The 17,031-nt window shown below is 42.4% G+C and overlaps 1 protein-coding gene across 2 annotated transcripts in view; it reads right to left on the bottom strand.

Moving 5' to 3' along the window:
• The window catches only part of PFN3 (profilin 3), a 69,456-nt gene extending 52,441 nt beyond the window's left edge, over positions 1-17,015 (bottom strand). Inside the window, exon 1 of one of the 2 annotated variants that reach the window (XM_043987377.1) lies at positions 16,632-17,015. In XM_043987377.1, the coding sequence (XP_043843312.1) occupies positions 16,632-16,924 (293 nt within the window). In that variant the 5' untranslated portion in view covers positions 16,925-17,015. Of the gene's footprint in view, positions 1-16,153 lie in introns of those variants that run through there. The other variant, XM_043987376.1, reaches the window with a different exon arrangement.
• Between the last annotated feature and the right edge of the window lie 16 nt (positions 17,016-17,031).

Here is a 17,031-nt window from a genome sequence, read left to right as displayed (position 1 = left end):
AGTCCAGGAGGGGCTAGAGACAGGGAATGGGATGTGGAGATGGGAGGGAAGGGCTTTGAAGAGACTTGGCATCACCTCCAGACTCCTCCCCCTTCTCCCCTCCCTCTCCTCCATCATTTCCCTCTTGGCTCCTAATTAATCTAAGATTGTGCCCACACACACTGAAGGAGCTAGGTTGGGAGTTCTCCCCAATTTATGTTTCTGGCCAATGCTTCACCAGACCCCTCCCCACTCCAGTCCCAGGATTGGCCCAAATGACCAAATCTGCCCTCTAAGGGCTGTCTTAAGGAGAGTTTGGGCCTGTGTGAGGGTGAACAGAGCTGGGAGTTGGGCTATGGAAGCTGCTTTCTCATGCTTCTGCTCATGACGAGACTTCAGATACTGTTGCCAACCCATCAGACTACTGCCCCCCTCAGCACCCAGTGCTTCCCTGCTCAGGGCTGGGGCCTCACTTCCTTTTATCGCATCCTTACTGCCCTCACCCCACCAGGTTGGAGTAGAGAAGACTAGGTTGACCAATGACAGACAGGACCAGAGTGTCAGCAATCACTCAGGTGTGGGAGATTCCTTGAAAGGATGTAAAGGTCTCCAGATGAGAAGGAAGGGCCCCACAATTGGCTCTGTATTCCCTCCCTGCCCCCCATAGGTTTTCTTTCATTTCTAATTGTCCTGAACCAGGATCCACAGGGGGAAGGTCCTTGGGTCTACAGTGCTCAAGTCTTGGTCCAGTTGGCCTCCCTCCCTCCAATTTTCCCAGCTTGTTTGGCCCAAGGGGGAAATGAAATCCCTTCCCATCATTTCCCTAAACTGCAGCTGGGTTAAAAACAAAACTTTAGTAGGGAATTAAGGAAGGAAAGAACAGGAAAAAGGCACAAGGCTTTGATGGTTTATATATGTTTACAGAGGCACAGAAATAGATTCTCTTTTAACCCTCTCTGGCCCTGTGCAAAGCCTAGCCCTGGACCCCAGATCTCACTGGCCAGGGCACCAAGGGCACCAAGAAGACAGCCCAGGGGACCTTTGCCAAGGAGGCTCCCCAAATGGAGGTGACACTTGCGGGCCACTACAGGATAGGGACTAGTCTGTTGGTTTCATTTCTGTAGGGAATTCCCAGATGAGAATACGGCCTCTCCCAATCCAGACTATGACCTTCTTTGCCATAGATACACTTAGAAAGTTGTCTACAGCCCTGCAGATCAAAGCTGAGCCTCTAAGGGAAGAGCTAGTTCAGACTGAGGCCTCAATTCCCTTAGGAACACTGGCAGCCTCTGCTCCGTACCCCTGGCTGCCCTGCTGTTCTTCCATCATAGCTCATGTCCCCCTGGCCCCTCCTTCCAGACAGGGGAAAGGGCACAACTCAGATGCACAGCTTCCCAGTCTCTGCCTCTCTGGGTCTTACTGCCGATGGGGGTCCCCATATGAGAGGTTTCTGAATATCCCATCCCAATGTTCCTCTAATTTCCAACTCCCCTTCTCTCCCTATTTCCCCTAGTCTTTACCTCTCCAACCTCTACCCTCATTTCCCCTCCTTCCCCCTCATTCCAATATCTGGCCCATACCAACTCCTCCCAGGACTTCCCTAAGTTTCCATCTTCCTCGAATTGTTAAAGATTATGATCAATATTATAGAAGATTCATTTTTATTCTTAATAATAAGATTAATAATAGCTAGCATTTATATAGTACCTACTATATGTCAGGCACTGTGCTACATACTTTATAATTATCTCATTTGATCATTTCAAGGTGGGTGCTATTATTATCCCCATCTTAGTTTCGGAAACTGAAGTTAAGTGACTTGCCCAAGGTCACTGCTAAGATCTAAGTGTCTAAGGCCAGCTCTAAACTCTGTTCTTCCTGACTCTAGGACCAGCATTCTTATTGAATATTCCACTTAGCCATCCTTGTTTTTTTATTCATTAATAGACATCTATCAAAAACATGCACAAGGCTCCTAGGGAAAAAGATAAATAAGACAGTTTGGACCCTCATGGGGCTAGTCAGAGAGATAAGACACATATTAGATAAATATAATACAAATTAGCATGTCCTAAATGCAAAAGAGGAGTTTAAAGTGCTATAAGATCTGATCACTGAGGAATCGTTTCTGGTTTGGAATATGAAGAAGGGCTTCTTGGAGGAGGCAGCTGAGCCTTGAAGGACAGGTAGAATTTGAAGTGGGGGAGAGGGGAAAAGATGGCAGAGAGAAAGGGAGAGGGTGAGGTGAGGGTGAGGGCGAGGGAGAGGGTGAGAGAGAGAGAGAGACAGAGAGAGAGAGACAGAGAGAGAGAGAGACAGAGAGAGAGAGAGACAGAGAGAGAGAGACAGAGAGATGGTTTCTGTGGAGGATATACAGGTTAAATAATATGTCTGTAAAGACATCAGAAACATTAGAAAGCAACCAAAAATTTCAGGAAATGACCTGATCATCCCAAGAGAAGCTGCACTGAGATACTGCTATTCCACAGGGGCTGGCATGCTCTCCTACAGGGATTTTAGGATGCTTTTATAGTATTGACATCCCTGTCACCCAGGGTTTGAGACGGGGTAAGCATGTGCGCGCGCGCGCACACACACACACACACACACACACACACACACATTCCCTGACTGTCCAAACAGAGAATCTGGGATAAGGGATGGGCATCACCCTCAGGTACTTCTCCATTGAACACACCATGATTGACCTTGTACATCTGCAAGAGTGGATGTCCAAGTAACAAAAGTCTTCCTGACAGGTTGTTTCCATGAGGTAGTGAGCAACTTGTCACCAAAGGTATCCAAAGAGAGACTGGGGCTATCATAAGAGCTGTAAAGAGGACTGGAAGGGAGGGGGCAGATGGTTGGAACAGGCTGACCTGTCAAGTACTTTCCCATGAGATTATGTGATTCTATGAATATACAGAAGCCTTTACTTCTATATAATCTCACCTCACTTTGAGACAATAAATCAGTCTTACATTTAAAGCCCAGACACAGGTGCATTGAGTGCCAATTTGTGCAACATTCCCACCCACCTCTTCCCCCACCAAATCCTCCTCCCTCTCTACCTTTACTCTCCCCCAGGTATCTGCCTCACCCCAAGTTTGGCAGGAACTTGGATGATATAGAGACGGGTGAGAAAGAGAAGCACAGGTGTAATCCTTCTGAAGAAAGATTTCTTCCCATCTCTCCCCAGTGAAAGAGCAGCAAGCGATTTTCAGTTGGGGGGAGAGGACAGAGGTGTTTATGGGTTTCAGGAAACAACCTGAATGCTAGTATATGGTATTTGGAGGTTTGGTTCTAGTCCAAGCAGCCACATGAAAACTCTGAGGGCTGGGGACAGACTAGAGAGCCTGTTTCTGGCTGCATGTGACAGAGGAGAGTGTACCATATGATAACAAAAAGTCTTCTCATTGGCCATGGAGCTGGAATAACCAATGACTGTTGAGCTATAACTGAGTGGGTCTACAAAGGGGCAGCTGGCCCGTGTGTCACTTTACAGCTGTGAGGAGGCAGGACTATTTACAGCTGTTCCTGAGAATCAGGTGAGGGAGGAACAGCAACCCTGTCTCCCACTCAGCCTTGGAAAATATTAATTACTCGTAATTTGTGGTGGGTGAGTATGCTCCCAAATCTACCTTGGGAGTCCACCTACCAAGACACACACAATAATTATATGAACACAACCACACACACACACACACCTCTCTGTACAGAAATGAAAACAGACATAAAATTGCTCATGATTGGACTGTGCCAATATAATAAAAATGACTGTTAATCTAAACTAACTTACTTATTCGTTGCCATAGCAATCTAACTAGATAAGAATTACTTCACAGAGCTAGAAAAAGATAACAAAATTCATCTGAAAGAAAAAAAAAGTCCAAGGATCTCAAAGCAAATGATAGAAAAAAAGTGGGAAGGAAGGGTGGTGGTAATGCCAGATCTCAAACTATGATGAACAGTAATTGTCAAAACTATTTGGTAATAATTAAATGAGCAAATGAAGCCAATGAAAATAATAGAATAGTGGCCGATAAAAGCAAATGAAAATAGTAGAATAGCATTTCATAAAGCCAAAGAACCCAACTACTAGAGGAAAAATTCTCAGGGCAAACTGGAAAGCTGTCTGGCAGAAAATAGGGATTAGAAAAACATTTACCACATATATCACAATAAGGTCCAAATGGCTACATGACCTAGACATAAAAGGTCATATTATAAACAAATTAGAGGATTGAAAATGGAGCTGTCTTTTGCAATTGCAAATGGGAAAAGAATTCTTGACTAAACAAGTGACTGAGAGGAATATAAAAGTTACAGAAATCAATTTTAATTACATAAAATTGAAAAGCTTTGGCACAAACAAAATCAGTATAATTAAATTTTTAAGGAAAACAGTTGTGGGGAGGGAATCTTTGAAGTGAGTTTTTCTAATGAAGGTCTAATATTCAAGATATACAGAGAAGTGATTCAAATATATAAGAAAAAAGGATAAGTGTTAAAAGGATATGAACAGTTTTCTTTTCTTTTTGGAAAAATAAACATTTTTATTTAAAAGTTTGAGTTCCAAATTTTATTCCTCCTTCCCTACCTCCCCCACCCCTCCCTGAGGCAGTAAGCAATCAGATTATAGGTTATACATATGCAATTATGCAAAACATTACCACATTAGTCATCTTGTATAAGAAAACTTGAATACGAAAAATGAAAGAATGTGAAAAATAGCATGCTTCATTCTGTGTTTAATCAATATCAGTTCTTTCTTTGGAAGTGGATAGAATGTTTCATCAATAGTCCTTTGGGATTGTCTTGGATCATTGTATTGCTGAGAATAGTTAAGTCTTTCACAGTTCTTCATCAAACAATATTGCTGCCACTGTACACAATGTTCTCTTGATTCTGCTCACTACACTATATATCAGTTCATACAAATCTTTCCAGCCCTTTCTGAAATCATCCTGCTCATCATTTCTCATAGCACAATAATATTCCCTCACCATCACATACCACACATTGTTTAGCCATTCCCCAATTGATGGGTATTCCTTTGATTTCCAATTCATAGCCACTACAAAAAGAGCTGCTATAAATATTTTTGTACAAATAGATCTTTTTCTCTTTTGGGAGATGTCTTTGGGATATAAACCAGTGGTATTGCTGGATCAAAGGGAATGCAGAAGTCTATAAGCCTTTGGGCATAATATGAACAGTTTGCAAAAGAAAAGTAAGCTATCACCAACCATATAAAAAAGATTCTAAATTACTTATAAGACAATATGTACATTTAGACAACTCTGAGATTTCCCTTCAGGTTAGCAAAGATGACAAATAAGGAAGGTGAAAATTGTTTAAGGTGATATGGGAGAACAGATACACTAATGCATTGCTGATGGAGCTCTAAAATGATCTAACCATTCTGGAAAGCAATTTGGAACTATACCCTCTAAATCACTGAACTATGCATTCCCTTTGACCCAGCAATACCATAGTCAGTCATTCAATAAACATTTATTAAGCAACTACTATATGCCAGGCATTTTACTAAGTATTGGGAATACAAAGAAAGACAAAAGGCCTGCCCTCAAGGAGTTCACAATTTAATGGAGATGTCAAAAAAAGAAACTGAAAAGAGGGAGGGCATGTTTGGGAGGGAAGGAAGGGGGAAGAGAATGAGGTGGGGGGAATGATGAAGATCTGGAGCCAAATGGAAAATGGTGAGGTAGCTGCTCTGCACCCCTGCCTTAAATGGAGGATCTAACATCTATATTCTACCCTCTCGAAATAGAGGGAAAATTTGGCTGCCAAGAGAAGTTGTACATCATTTTATATTGTACATCATTTTCATGATGTCATGCTTGCATATTTTCTGGATAATGGACAATGCTCTCCTGCTTTCCCAGTCACCAATGGAGTGAAGCAGGGCTCTGTGCTTGCTCCCATGCTTTTCAGCATGTTTTCAGTGATGTTGTGGGGTGCCTTCAATGGGTACAAAAACTGCACCAAGGTCAGCTACTGCACTGACAATAAATGATTTACCTTGGAAAGGCTACAAAGACTAAAGCGAAGGGAGAGTCAGTGCATGACAGAGGTTCTCCAGCAGCCAGTACTATACCATCCATATGTGGAAATATCAGTTACAGCAAATGGAGACATTCTGAATGCTGTGGATAAGTTCACTTACCTTGGCAATACATTTTCCAGGGATATCCACATAGATGATGAGATTGACTCATGCACATTGCCAGAACTGGTTCAGTGTCTGGGAGGCTCTGAAGGAAAGTGTGGTATTAGACTGCCTACCAAACTAAAGGTCTACAGAGCCATTATGTTGACCTCATTGTTGTATGCCTGTGAAACCTGGACCATGTCTAACAGTGCTTTTATCTGAATTATCTTGGGAAAATTCTGATCATCACTGGACAAGAAAAGGTACCAGACACTAATGTCCTTTCTCAAGCTGAACTGCCAAGCATTCAAACTCTCCTCAAGAGAACCAAACTCTGATGGGTTGCCCACAAACATGTTTGCCTAAAAAAAACTATTTTACAGAGAACTCAAACAAGGCAAGTACTCACACATAGGTCAGAAGAAGCAATTCAAGCACACTCTCTATGACTCCCTGAAGGACTTTGGAATTGATTGTGAGACATTGGTACAGGACCACCTAGCATGGCATGCCTACATTGAAGAAGGTGCCATTATGCTCTGTGAGAAAAGCAAAATTGTAGTAGCTCAAAAGAAATGTGAGATGAGCATATTTAGAGACATCTCCATTCCAAATGTTCTTATGGAGTAATTGTGCCTGACCTGCGTTAGAGCCTTCTGAGCTAGCATTGGTCTGATCAACCAGAGTTGGACACAATGTACTTTTATCCCAACATATTGAAGTCATTTTGGTCTTCTTCCAGCACAAAGGACAACAACCAACCAACCAGAGGAAGGAAGGGCTAAGAAGGACTAAGGAGGTAAGAATTTCAAGTTGAAGTGATCTTTCAGTAGGATGAATTTCTGGAAACCACGATCAAGTCCAGCAGAGCAGCAAGGTGGGAAATGATGCCATGACTAGGCTTATATCCCAAGGAGTTAAAATAAGGAGGGAAAGGACCAATATATAAAAAATATTCATAGAAACACTTTTTGTTGTAGCAAAGATGTGGAAACTAGGGTGTGCCCATCAGTTGAAGAATGGCTTAACTTATTGTAGTATATGAATTTTAATGGAATATTTTCATACTATAAGAAAATTATTAAAGGGACAGTTCCAGGAAAAACTGTCCTGGTATGAACATTGATACAGAGTGACATGCACAGAACCAGGAGAATAAGGTATGTTATAACTACAGCACAGGGCAGCTAGGTGGCACAAGGGGTAGCTAGGTGGTGCAGTGGATAAAGTACAAGCCCTGGATTCAGGAGGACCTGAGTTCAAATCTGACCTCAAACACTTGACACTAGCTGTGTGACCCTGGGCAAGTCACTTAACCCTCATTGCCCCACAAAAAATCTATTTTAAAAAAAAACTACAGAACTACAAAGAAAAACAACTTGAAAAGACTTGAGAACTCTGTTCGATTCAATGACCAACCACAATTCCAAGGAAGGAAGGTGAAATATGCTTCTGACCTCTTGACATACATTTTTTTTCATACATGGCCAACTATGGATTTGTTCTGCTTGACTATATTTACCGATGAGAAGTGATGGATTCAAGGTGCCGAACAAAACATATTTTTAGATATTGTCAATATGATAATAACAGGTTTTGTCTCACTGCATATTTTACAAGTGTTTTGGTTTCTTTTTTTTTTCCAGTTGGGGGAATAGAGATAAGAGGAATATTCAAGAGTCAGCGTCAATAAACATTTATTAAGCACCTGGTATTTGTCAGGCACTGTGCTAAGAGCTATATATAAAGAGAAGCATAAGACAGTTCCTGGAAGTGCAAGTTTTAGAGTTGATTTAATGTTGCAGACGATGACTTTCTGGAGATCATGAAGTCCAAGAAAGCAACCAAATAGGAAATGAAGAGGTGAAATCCCAGGGTGCCTTCTTCAAACTGAAGATCTGAGAGGAGCTCCTAGATGTCCACCCACCTGCCCTCTTCAACTAGAGAGAGTGCTGAAGAGGTGTGAGTTTCAGAGTTGATTTCATCTTTTGGAATGATGACTTTCTGGAGAAAGTACAGGAAAGCAGCTGTTTGGGGAATGAATTTAGGTGGGGGGAGAAGGAGAGAGAATAACAATAGAATAGCCGAGAAAGAGAAAATAAAGAAAAGAGACTGATTGAAGCATTTTTAGAGCACACAGAAGACACAAAATTAATGTTCCTAGGATAAGAGGAAAAACAGTCAACAAGGGGCAAAATCTTTGTATCGTATTTCTTAGATAATGGCTTGATGTCCAAGATATATAGACCATCAACAGAAATATAGAAGACCATTCCGCGATAGATGAGGTACCAAAGTATATGAACAGTTCTCAAAAAAAGAATTGCAAACTATTAACAGTCACGTGAAAGAATATTGCAAGCTGGGGGCAGCTAGGTAGCCCAGTGGATAGAGCACCGACCCTGGATTCAGGAGGACCTGAGTTCAAATCCAGTCTCAGACACTTGACACTTCTCAGGGGTACTCCTTGAATTTTGAGGGTAAGATATAATTGGTCTTACTTTAAGAGAGTGAAGCCAGAGAGAGTACTTTCTACACTAATATTAAGAGAAATAACAACCCCGAAGTTTTACCTTACAACCAGCAAATTAGCAAAGATTACCCAAAATGGAGATAGTCAATGTTGAAAGGGAAGTAGAAAGACTGACACATTGGTACATTGTTGGTAGAACTGTGAATTAGTACAATCATTTGGGAAAGTAATTTGGAATTTGCAAATAAAGTTTCTAAAATCCATACCCTTGGGGCAGCTAGATGGCACAGTAGATAAAGCACCAGCCCTGGATTCAGGAGGACCTGAATTCAAATCTGACCTCAGACACTTGACACTTACTAGCTGTGTGACCCTGGGCAAGTCACTTAACCCCAATTGCCTTACCAAAAAAAAAAAAGTAAATGACAAAAAACATTATTCTGCCTAAGGTCCTTTCCAGATTCCTGGGAAAAGTCCTTTGGAAAGCCTTGTGATAGAGGCCAAAACAGCCTTACAATTGTTGACTGGCTTAAAAGGTAGTCTCCTCTTTTTACCCCCTGAAAGTGATTAGACTAAGGTCTACTCCATGCTGTGTGCACTCTTGTGGGCTCCTATTTAATTTATATTCTTGATACAGCTCTCTGTGAGGGATTCCATGAATTCCTATAAATGAGTAGTCCAAGTGAAATGAATAGTGACTTGTTTGCCCAATTCTGAAATGTTAATCCATCCGGTATTTCAAGATATTTTATCTCATGCAAGATAGCCAATGGTCAATAAACATTTATTAAGCACTTGCTATATGCCAAGGGAAATTGGGTGGTGCAGTAGATAGAGCACTGGGCCTCCAGTCAGGAACACTCATCTTCATGAGTTCAAATCTAGCCTCATACAATTGTGTGACCCTGGGCAAGTCATTTATTCCTGTTTGTCTCAGTTTCCTCACCTGTAAAATAAACCCAGAGAAGGAAATGGCAAGTATGCCAGTATCTTTGCCAAAAACAAAACAAAACAAAAAAACTGACAATGGGTCATGAAGAGTTAGACACCAATAAAATGACTGAACAACAACAATACAACGTGTCACATTGTGCTAAGTTAAGGGACACAAATACAAAAAAAGAAATGCCTGTCCCCACCCTCAAGCTTACAATCTAATGGGGGAAAATAACACCCAAAAGAAAGCTGAAAAGTGTGGGGTGAGGGAGGTGTTTGGTGTAGGGGAATGCTGGAGAATTCAAAGAAATCCAAAATGAGTACAGCTGGGTGGGAAATGAAGTGAATTCTGAGATGTCTGTCCTATTCTTTGTTCTTAAATGTAGTTTATGACTTCACCCTCCAATCAGAGGGACAGAAGGTACTGATGGGATGTGAGTAGCCAAGCTGATTGGATCTTGCAAACTGATGAAATTTCTTATTGATAAATTTACTGGGGATTTGGTGGAGAAGTCAAAGAAATCTAAAATGAGTACAGTGGGTAGGAAATGAAGAGATGTCTGAATATTCCTATAAATGTTAACCAAAATTTTCTTGGGGCAGAGTCATGTCAGAAGGCACAGAGGACTATTGTCAGTTTGGATATCTCTGTCTCCAACCTGGCTTTGAAAGTCACATGTTGAATTTATTATATACCTAAAAAGGGGACAGCTAGGTGGCACAGTGGATAAAGCACTGGCCCTGGATTCAGGAGGACCTGAGTTCAGATCCAGCCTCAGACACTTGACACTTACTAACTGTGTGACCCTGGGCAAGTCATTTAACCCTCATTGCCCTGCAAATTAATTAATTGATTGATTAATTAATTAATAGATAGATAAATAAAAATTAATAAATGAATTGATGAATGAATAGATATTATATACCTAAAAGAAAAGGCAAGCTATCAGAGTAGAGATTCACAAGTTTCACATCCAGTGCTTTCTTTTCTATTCTGCTATGTATATGGAAATGTTCATTTTATTTGGTGCTAATTTCAGAATATTTTTAAAGATATTATGCTTGTTGGAGTTTTGGTATATGATTGCGGTGGAAAACATTGTGCTATAAGAAATGACAGTGGTTCCAAAAAACCTGGGAAGACTTATATGAACTGATGTAAAGTGAAGTGAGCAGAACCAGGAAACTATTGTACACAGTAATAGCAATATTGTAAGGATGATCAACAGTGAAAATCAGCTACTCTGATCAAGACAATGATCCAATACAATTCCAAAGAACCCAGGATGAAAAATGCTAGCCATCTCCAGAGAGAGAACTGATGAATTCTGAGGGCAGGCAAGCATACTTTTCTTGCTTTATTTTTCTTGTTTGTATGTGTATGTTTTACTTTGCAACATGAATAACATGGTAATGTTTTGCACGATTTCACATGTATAATTGATGTCATATTGCTTGCCTTCTCAAACAGTAGGGTAAGGCAAGGATGAGGTAAAGAATTTGGAAGTAAAATTTTTTTAATGAATTAAAATTTTTATTTGTAATTGAGAAATATTTAATGAAATAAAATGAATTTTTAAAGATACTATGCTTATTAGTTACAAGGTGGTTTTTTTTTAATTTGGGGGAGTATTGGTAACAAGAGGGGCAAAGATATTAAGACAGAAAAAATTAAGAGCATCAATGAAGCATTTTTAAAAGTGCCCAAAGCTGAGTGGAAATTGGTTCAGAAGACAGATGGGACAGCTTTGGAACATGTTAAATGTCATTATATACTTTTAAAAACTAAGCTGTAAAATGGATGATTTTGATTACATTAAATTAAAAAAAAATTGTACAAACAGAAGCAATGCATCCAAAATTAGAAGGGAGGCAGAAAGCTGGGAAACAATTTTTATGGTCAGTACTTCTGATAAAGGCTTCATTTCTAAAATATATAGGGAACTAAATCAAATTTATAAGAATCCAAGTCATTCCCCAATTGAGAAATGGTCAAAGGATATGAACAGGCAGTTTTCTGATGAAGAAACCAAAGCTATCTATTCCCATATGAAAAAATGCTCTAAATCTCTAATGATTAGAGAGATGCAAATTAAAACAACTCTGAGGTACCACCTGACACCTATCAGATTGGCTAAAATGACAAAGAAGGAAAATAATAAATGTTGGCGCTGTGGAAAAATTGGAACACTAATGCATTGTTGGTGGAGCTGTGAACTGATCCAACCATTCTGGAGAGCAATTTGGAATTATTCCCAAAGGGCTATAAAGCTGTGCATACCCTTTGACCCAGCAATAACACTTTTGGGTCTTTTTCCCAAAGAGATCATGGAAAGGGGAGAGGGACCCACATGTACAAAAAGATTTATAGCTGCTCTGTACGTGGTGGCAAGGAATTGGAAGTTGAGGGGATGCCCATCAATTGGGGAATGGCTGGACAAGTTGTGGTATATGAATGCAATGGAATACTATTGTGCTGTAAGAAATGATGAGCAGGAGGAGTTCAGAGAAACCTGGAGGGTCTTGCGTGGGCTGATGATGAGTGAGATGAGCAGAACCAGAAGAACATTGTACACAGTATCATCAACATTGTGTGTTGATCTACTGTGATGGACTATATTCTTCTCACCAATGCAATGGTACAGAAGAGTTCCAGGGAACTCATGATAGAAGAGGATCTCCAAATCCAGGGAAAAAACAAACAAACTGTGGAGTATAGATGCTGAATAAACCATACTATTTCTTTTGGTTTTGGTGCTGTTGTTTTTCTATTTTGAGGTTTTTTGTCATTGCTCTGGTTTTTCTCTTATAACATGACTAATGCAGAAATACATTTAATGTTATTATGTGTGTGTGTGTGTGTGTGTGTGTGTGTGTATATATATAACCTATATCAGATTTCAGATTACCTGCTGTCTAGGGGAGGGGGGAGGGAGGGAGAAAAATCTGAAATTGGAAAGCTTGTATAAACAAAAGTTGAGAACTATCTTTACATGTAACGGGAAAAAAATAAAATACTTCATTAAAAAAAACTAAGCTGTGCATAATGGATATTTGTTATTTCATAGCATAATTTTCTTTTTCTGTTCTTTATAGAGAGAAATGCAAACTGATGTTTGTCAAATTCAAAATAGCAAAAAATTGATTATTTTAAAAAATAAGTTGTGAGTAACTCTTAGCTGAGAGATGGGACCTACTGGGGACAGGATGTTGTATGTATTGTTAGATAGAGTCACAGCATCAGCAGTTTTTGCTCAATTGTTACTCTTTGTGACAAGAGAAGATTCAACTTGAAGAACAGGAGGATTTTCCCTTCAGAATTGAGTGATCTTAGGACAACGTGTCAATAAGATGTAAGGACTATGAGGGACAATTCAGGAACTAATTTTATGTAACCCCGGAAAAGTCCTTCCCTTTTCTAGAACTTAGTTTCTTCCTTTATAAAAAAGAGGATTCTTTCCAGCTCTAAATTCTTTGATCCTCAGATTGGGGGTGACCAGATCAAGAAACAGTATAACCAAGTCCAGAACCACCGTGCTGCCAACACTACCTAGCCCTGCAGCAGAACTCAGACCAACTGAGGAAAGGTAAAGGTTAAAAGGAGGAAATCAGCTGTTCATCACAAGAACTTCCTAACCATTGGGGCTGCCCCACCACAGACACTGACATGGGTAGCATCAGAAGGCAGTGGGCTTGGGGCATCTGGGTGGTGCGGTGGATAGAGTACCAGCCCTGGAGTCAAGAAAACCTGAGTCCAGATCCGGCCACAGACACTTGACACTTACTAGCTGTGTGACCTTGGGCAAGTCACTTGACCCCAATTGCCCACACACACGCACACACATACACAAAAGACAGTGGGCTTCCTGTTCGCATAAGTATAGCTGGATGACTACTTATTAGGGTCACTGGAAAATGAGTTCCTATTCAGGTAAAGGTTGAACTAGGTAACATTCAAGTGCCATTACAACTCTAAGGTGCTATGAAAGTTTCCCCAAAGGAAAACTGGGTTTGGAGACCTGAGTGGCAGCACCAACCTTCATATTCCCTGTTGCTCAGACCACAGAGGTTCCTAGTAAGGTTGTGGAGCAAGGCAGGGAAGGAGGAGCTGCCACCAGGTCATTTCAAGAAACAAGGGAAAGGGACAGCTAGGTGGCACAGTGGATAAAGCACTGGCCCTGGATTCAGGAGGACCTGAGCCTCAGACACTTGACACTTACTAGCTATGTGATCCTGGGCAAGTCACAACCCTCATGACCCTGCAAAAAAAAGAAAAAGAAAAAGAAAAAAGAACAAGGGAAACGGGTTGGGAGGCTAAGCATAGTCAGACTAGTCAGATGTACTAGTAAATAGTAAATAAAGCAGTTTCATTTAGTAGAAATGGGAAACCAGGAGTTCCAATATCCTTCTCATCCCAATGCTTTGCAGCCCTTACCCTGAAGATGAAAGAAGGAAAGTAGAAGAAACTTAGGAAAAAGGAGAGAGAGAAGCAAAGGCTTAATTAGGAATCCCCCCCCCCAGAATAAAACATCCAAGCTCCTCCCCACCCCCAGAAGGGGACTTGGGGCAAAGAGATGAGAGGGAACTTCAGAGTCCTGGAGCCTGGGGGTGAAGGAAGCTGCTTCCATAGCTAAAATCCCACTTTCTGCAAGAAGCCTTTCCCCCTCCTCCTTAATGCTAGTGTCTTCCTTCTGTTAATTACCTCCAATTTATCTGTATGCACCTGAATTTACATATATGCTTGTATAGAGATTGTTTGTATAGAGTTATTTGTATGTCCTCTCCCACAGTAGACTGTGAGCTCCTTGAGGGCAGGCTATCCCTAGAGTTTAGCACAGTCCCTGAAACATAGTAGAAGCTTAATCAAATCCTTGTTCACCAGATTCTTCCTTGTCCCCAGGGCAACTTATTCACAGCCTGATGCAGGTCTCCAGAGGACTTGTATGCTGGAAGAGGTGGCTCTTCACCATCTCATCCCACCTAGAACTTTGGGCCCTGCATCCTTTGCCTCAGGACACCCCTCACTCAATCCTCTCTCTCAGGCTCAGTCAGAAGAGGCACCAAACTTATGAGCTAAGACCCCTTTACAAGAAACCCAATCCCTGCAAGTCTCGTGCCTTTTCCCCCTAGGAAAAGAAAAAGAAGGAAAAGTAGAAGAAAAGGAATACAGGAAAGGTAGAAAAAAGTGAGGGCCAGGTGAGTGAAGGGAGAAGAGGAGGAAAGGATGGAGAAGGAGAGGAGGAGAGGGAGAGGAGAAAGAGTTGAGAGAAAGGAATGTAATAAAAATGTTTGAGGAATGGAGGGGAAAGAAGGGGAAGTGGAGAAGAAGAAAAGGAGGAATGAGAGGAAAGGGATGGAGCACCCAGTGCCAGGAAAGGACTGGGACAAGTTTGGCAGTCTCCAGCTTGTCCCCTCCAAAAAGAGCTGGCGTGTGGAGAGAAAAAAAGTTCTGGACTTTTGGAATTGAGAGTCCCAGATTTTTATCCTGTTACTGACATTTGCTGGCTGTGTGACCTTGAGTAAAACACTGACATTTTCTGAGTAGTTTCCCTTCTCTGAGGAATGTGGGCAAAATGATCCTGGCCCTTCCTTCCTCAATAGGTTGTTGTGAGGATAGATATAGGAGCCTTACCAATGGGAGAAGTTTTTGCTGAGAAAGGACTGATGACTTCAAAGGCCAGAAGAGAGAAATCCATCTTCTGGGGTGGCCAGGGGATTCCCAGTCCTAGCCTTAGCTGGGATCCCCACTGAGTTTGTGATTCACCACAGACAGTTCGGGGGAGCCAATGGAGGCAAACAGGGCCTGCCTAGCTTGACTAGAGCTCCCAACTCCAACTCCCTATCCCCTATACCTGGGGCAGCTAGGTGGTGCAGTGGATAGCACACTGACTCTGGAGTCAGGAGGGCCTGAGTTCAAATCCAGCCTCAGACACTTGATACTACTAGGCTGTGTGACCCTGGGCAAGTCATTTAACCCCAATTGCCTCAAACATCAGGGCATCTCCAGTCCTGATGTATATCTTGCCACTGGACCCAGATGGCTCTGAAGGAGACAGTGAGGCTGGTGACTTTGCACAGTCCCCCTCACTTAAATCCAATTCACTGCAAGTCATGCCATCACCTCCCCATGTCAAGGTCCTCATCGAGAATGAAGGACAAACAACAACAATACCTATACCTAGAATGCTCTTCCTCCTTACCTGGGGCTCCTGGTTTTCCTAGCTTCCTTTCAGACAGCTTAAATTCTACCTTCTCCAAGAGGCTTTTCACAGTCTCTTTCCACCCCCACCCTTCACCCCGTACTAGTTAATATCCTCCTTCTCAGATTACCCTCTGCACTACACATACCTTGTACATATGTGCTTATTTTAACATTTTCCCTCTCCCTTCCCATAGAATGTGAACTCCTTGAAAACAGTTTTTGCCTCCCCTTAAAAAAACCAAAAACAAAACAAACAAACAAACAAACAGCGCCTGGTAGGATGTGCCTGGCAGGATGTGCCTGGCATATATAATAAGGCTTCTACAAGAAAGCTTGTTTTCTGGAGCACCTCACAACCCGGTTACATTCTGGAAAGACAGGACTAGGATTGATCCTGGGATCACTAGCATTTATTTGTTCTAGAGGCAGCTATGAATCTAATTGTGCGTGAGAGGCTTGATCAGAATCCTGCCTTGGCTGTGGGATTGCCCAGAACTTCCATGGCTCTAATCCCTGGGTCAAATGGATGAGCGTCCCTGACCTCCAGCACCATCATTCTAAATAGGCACCTGCTCCAGGCAACGCTCTAAGTGCGGAGGGTCATCCCCTCTGAGCTCAGGGAGCGAGACCCTGGACAATCCCTCACCCAAAACCCACCCTCCTCTTGTCCCACTTCCCAGAACAGGGCTTAGGCTCCATTATGTGCATATTTATTCCCCGCCACTCGATGCTGGCCCCCAGCATCCTAGATACCCTGGAACCGCAGGCCCCTGATAAGATGGTGAGTAGTTTTGTTGAGTGTGCCCCCGTGCACGCCCCGTCGGCCCATGAGCACGATCAGGGCTTTGGGCGTGAGACCTACGCACACAGAGCGACCGTCCAGTCCCTTGGTCCGGGCGTCCAGAACACCATCGCCGTCTTCTAGCAGGTGGTCGCGGATGACGCAGCAGCGTCGACCTGCCAGGCTGATCCCAGACTGCAGGAAGCTGCGACGGTCAGAGCCTGTCAGTATGCCCACCTCCTGCGGGGAGATGGCAGCCAGCAGGCCTCCCGGCCTCGAGGCCCACACGCAGCGGTTGTCCGAATGCCCCACCACCGCCACGTCATCTATGCGTTGGTCGCGCAGTACAGAGCTGATGTATGTCTTCCAGTCGCCCATTCCACGGAGATAGAGGACCCCTGCTCTGCGTTTCCAGCCCCCGGGGGTGTCCTAGCACCCGCTGCTGCTCTCTCAATGACCCCTGTGACGTCAGCGCCCTCTGTGAC

Source organism: Dromiciops gliroides, chromosome 2, assembly GCF_019393635.1.
Source record: "Dromiciops gliroides isolate mDroGli1 chromosome 2, mDroGli1.pri, whole genome shotgun sequence".
Classification (NCBI taxonomy): Eukaryota; Metazoa; Chordata; class Mammalia; order Microbiotheria; family Microbiotheriidae; genus Dromiciops; species Dromiciops gliroides.
The sequence above is the reverse complement of the archived record's forward strand: the minus strand, read 5'-3'. Positions and strand labels throughout refer to the sequence as shown.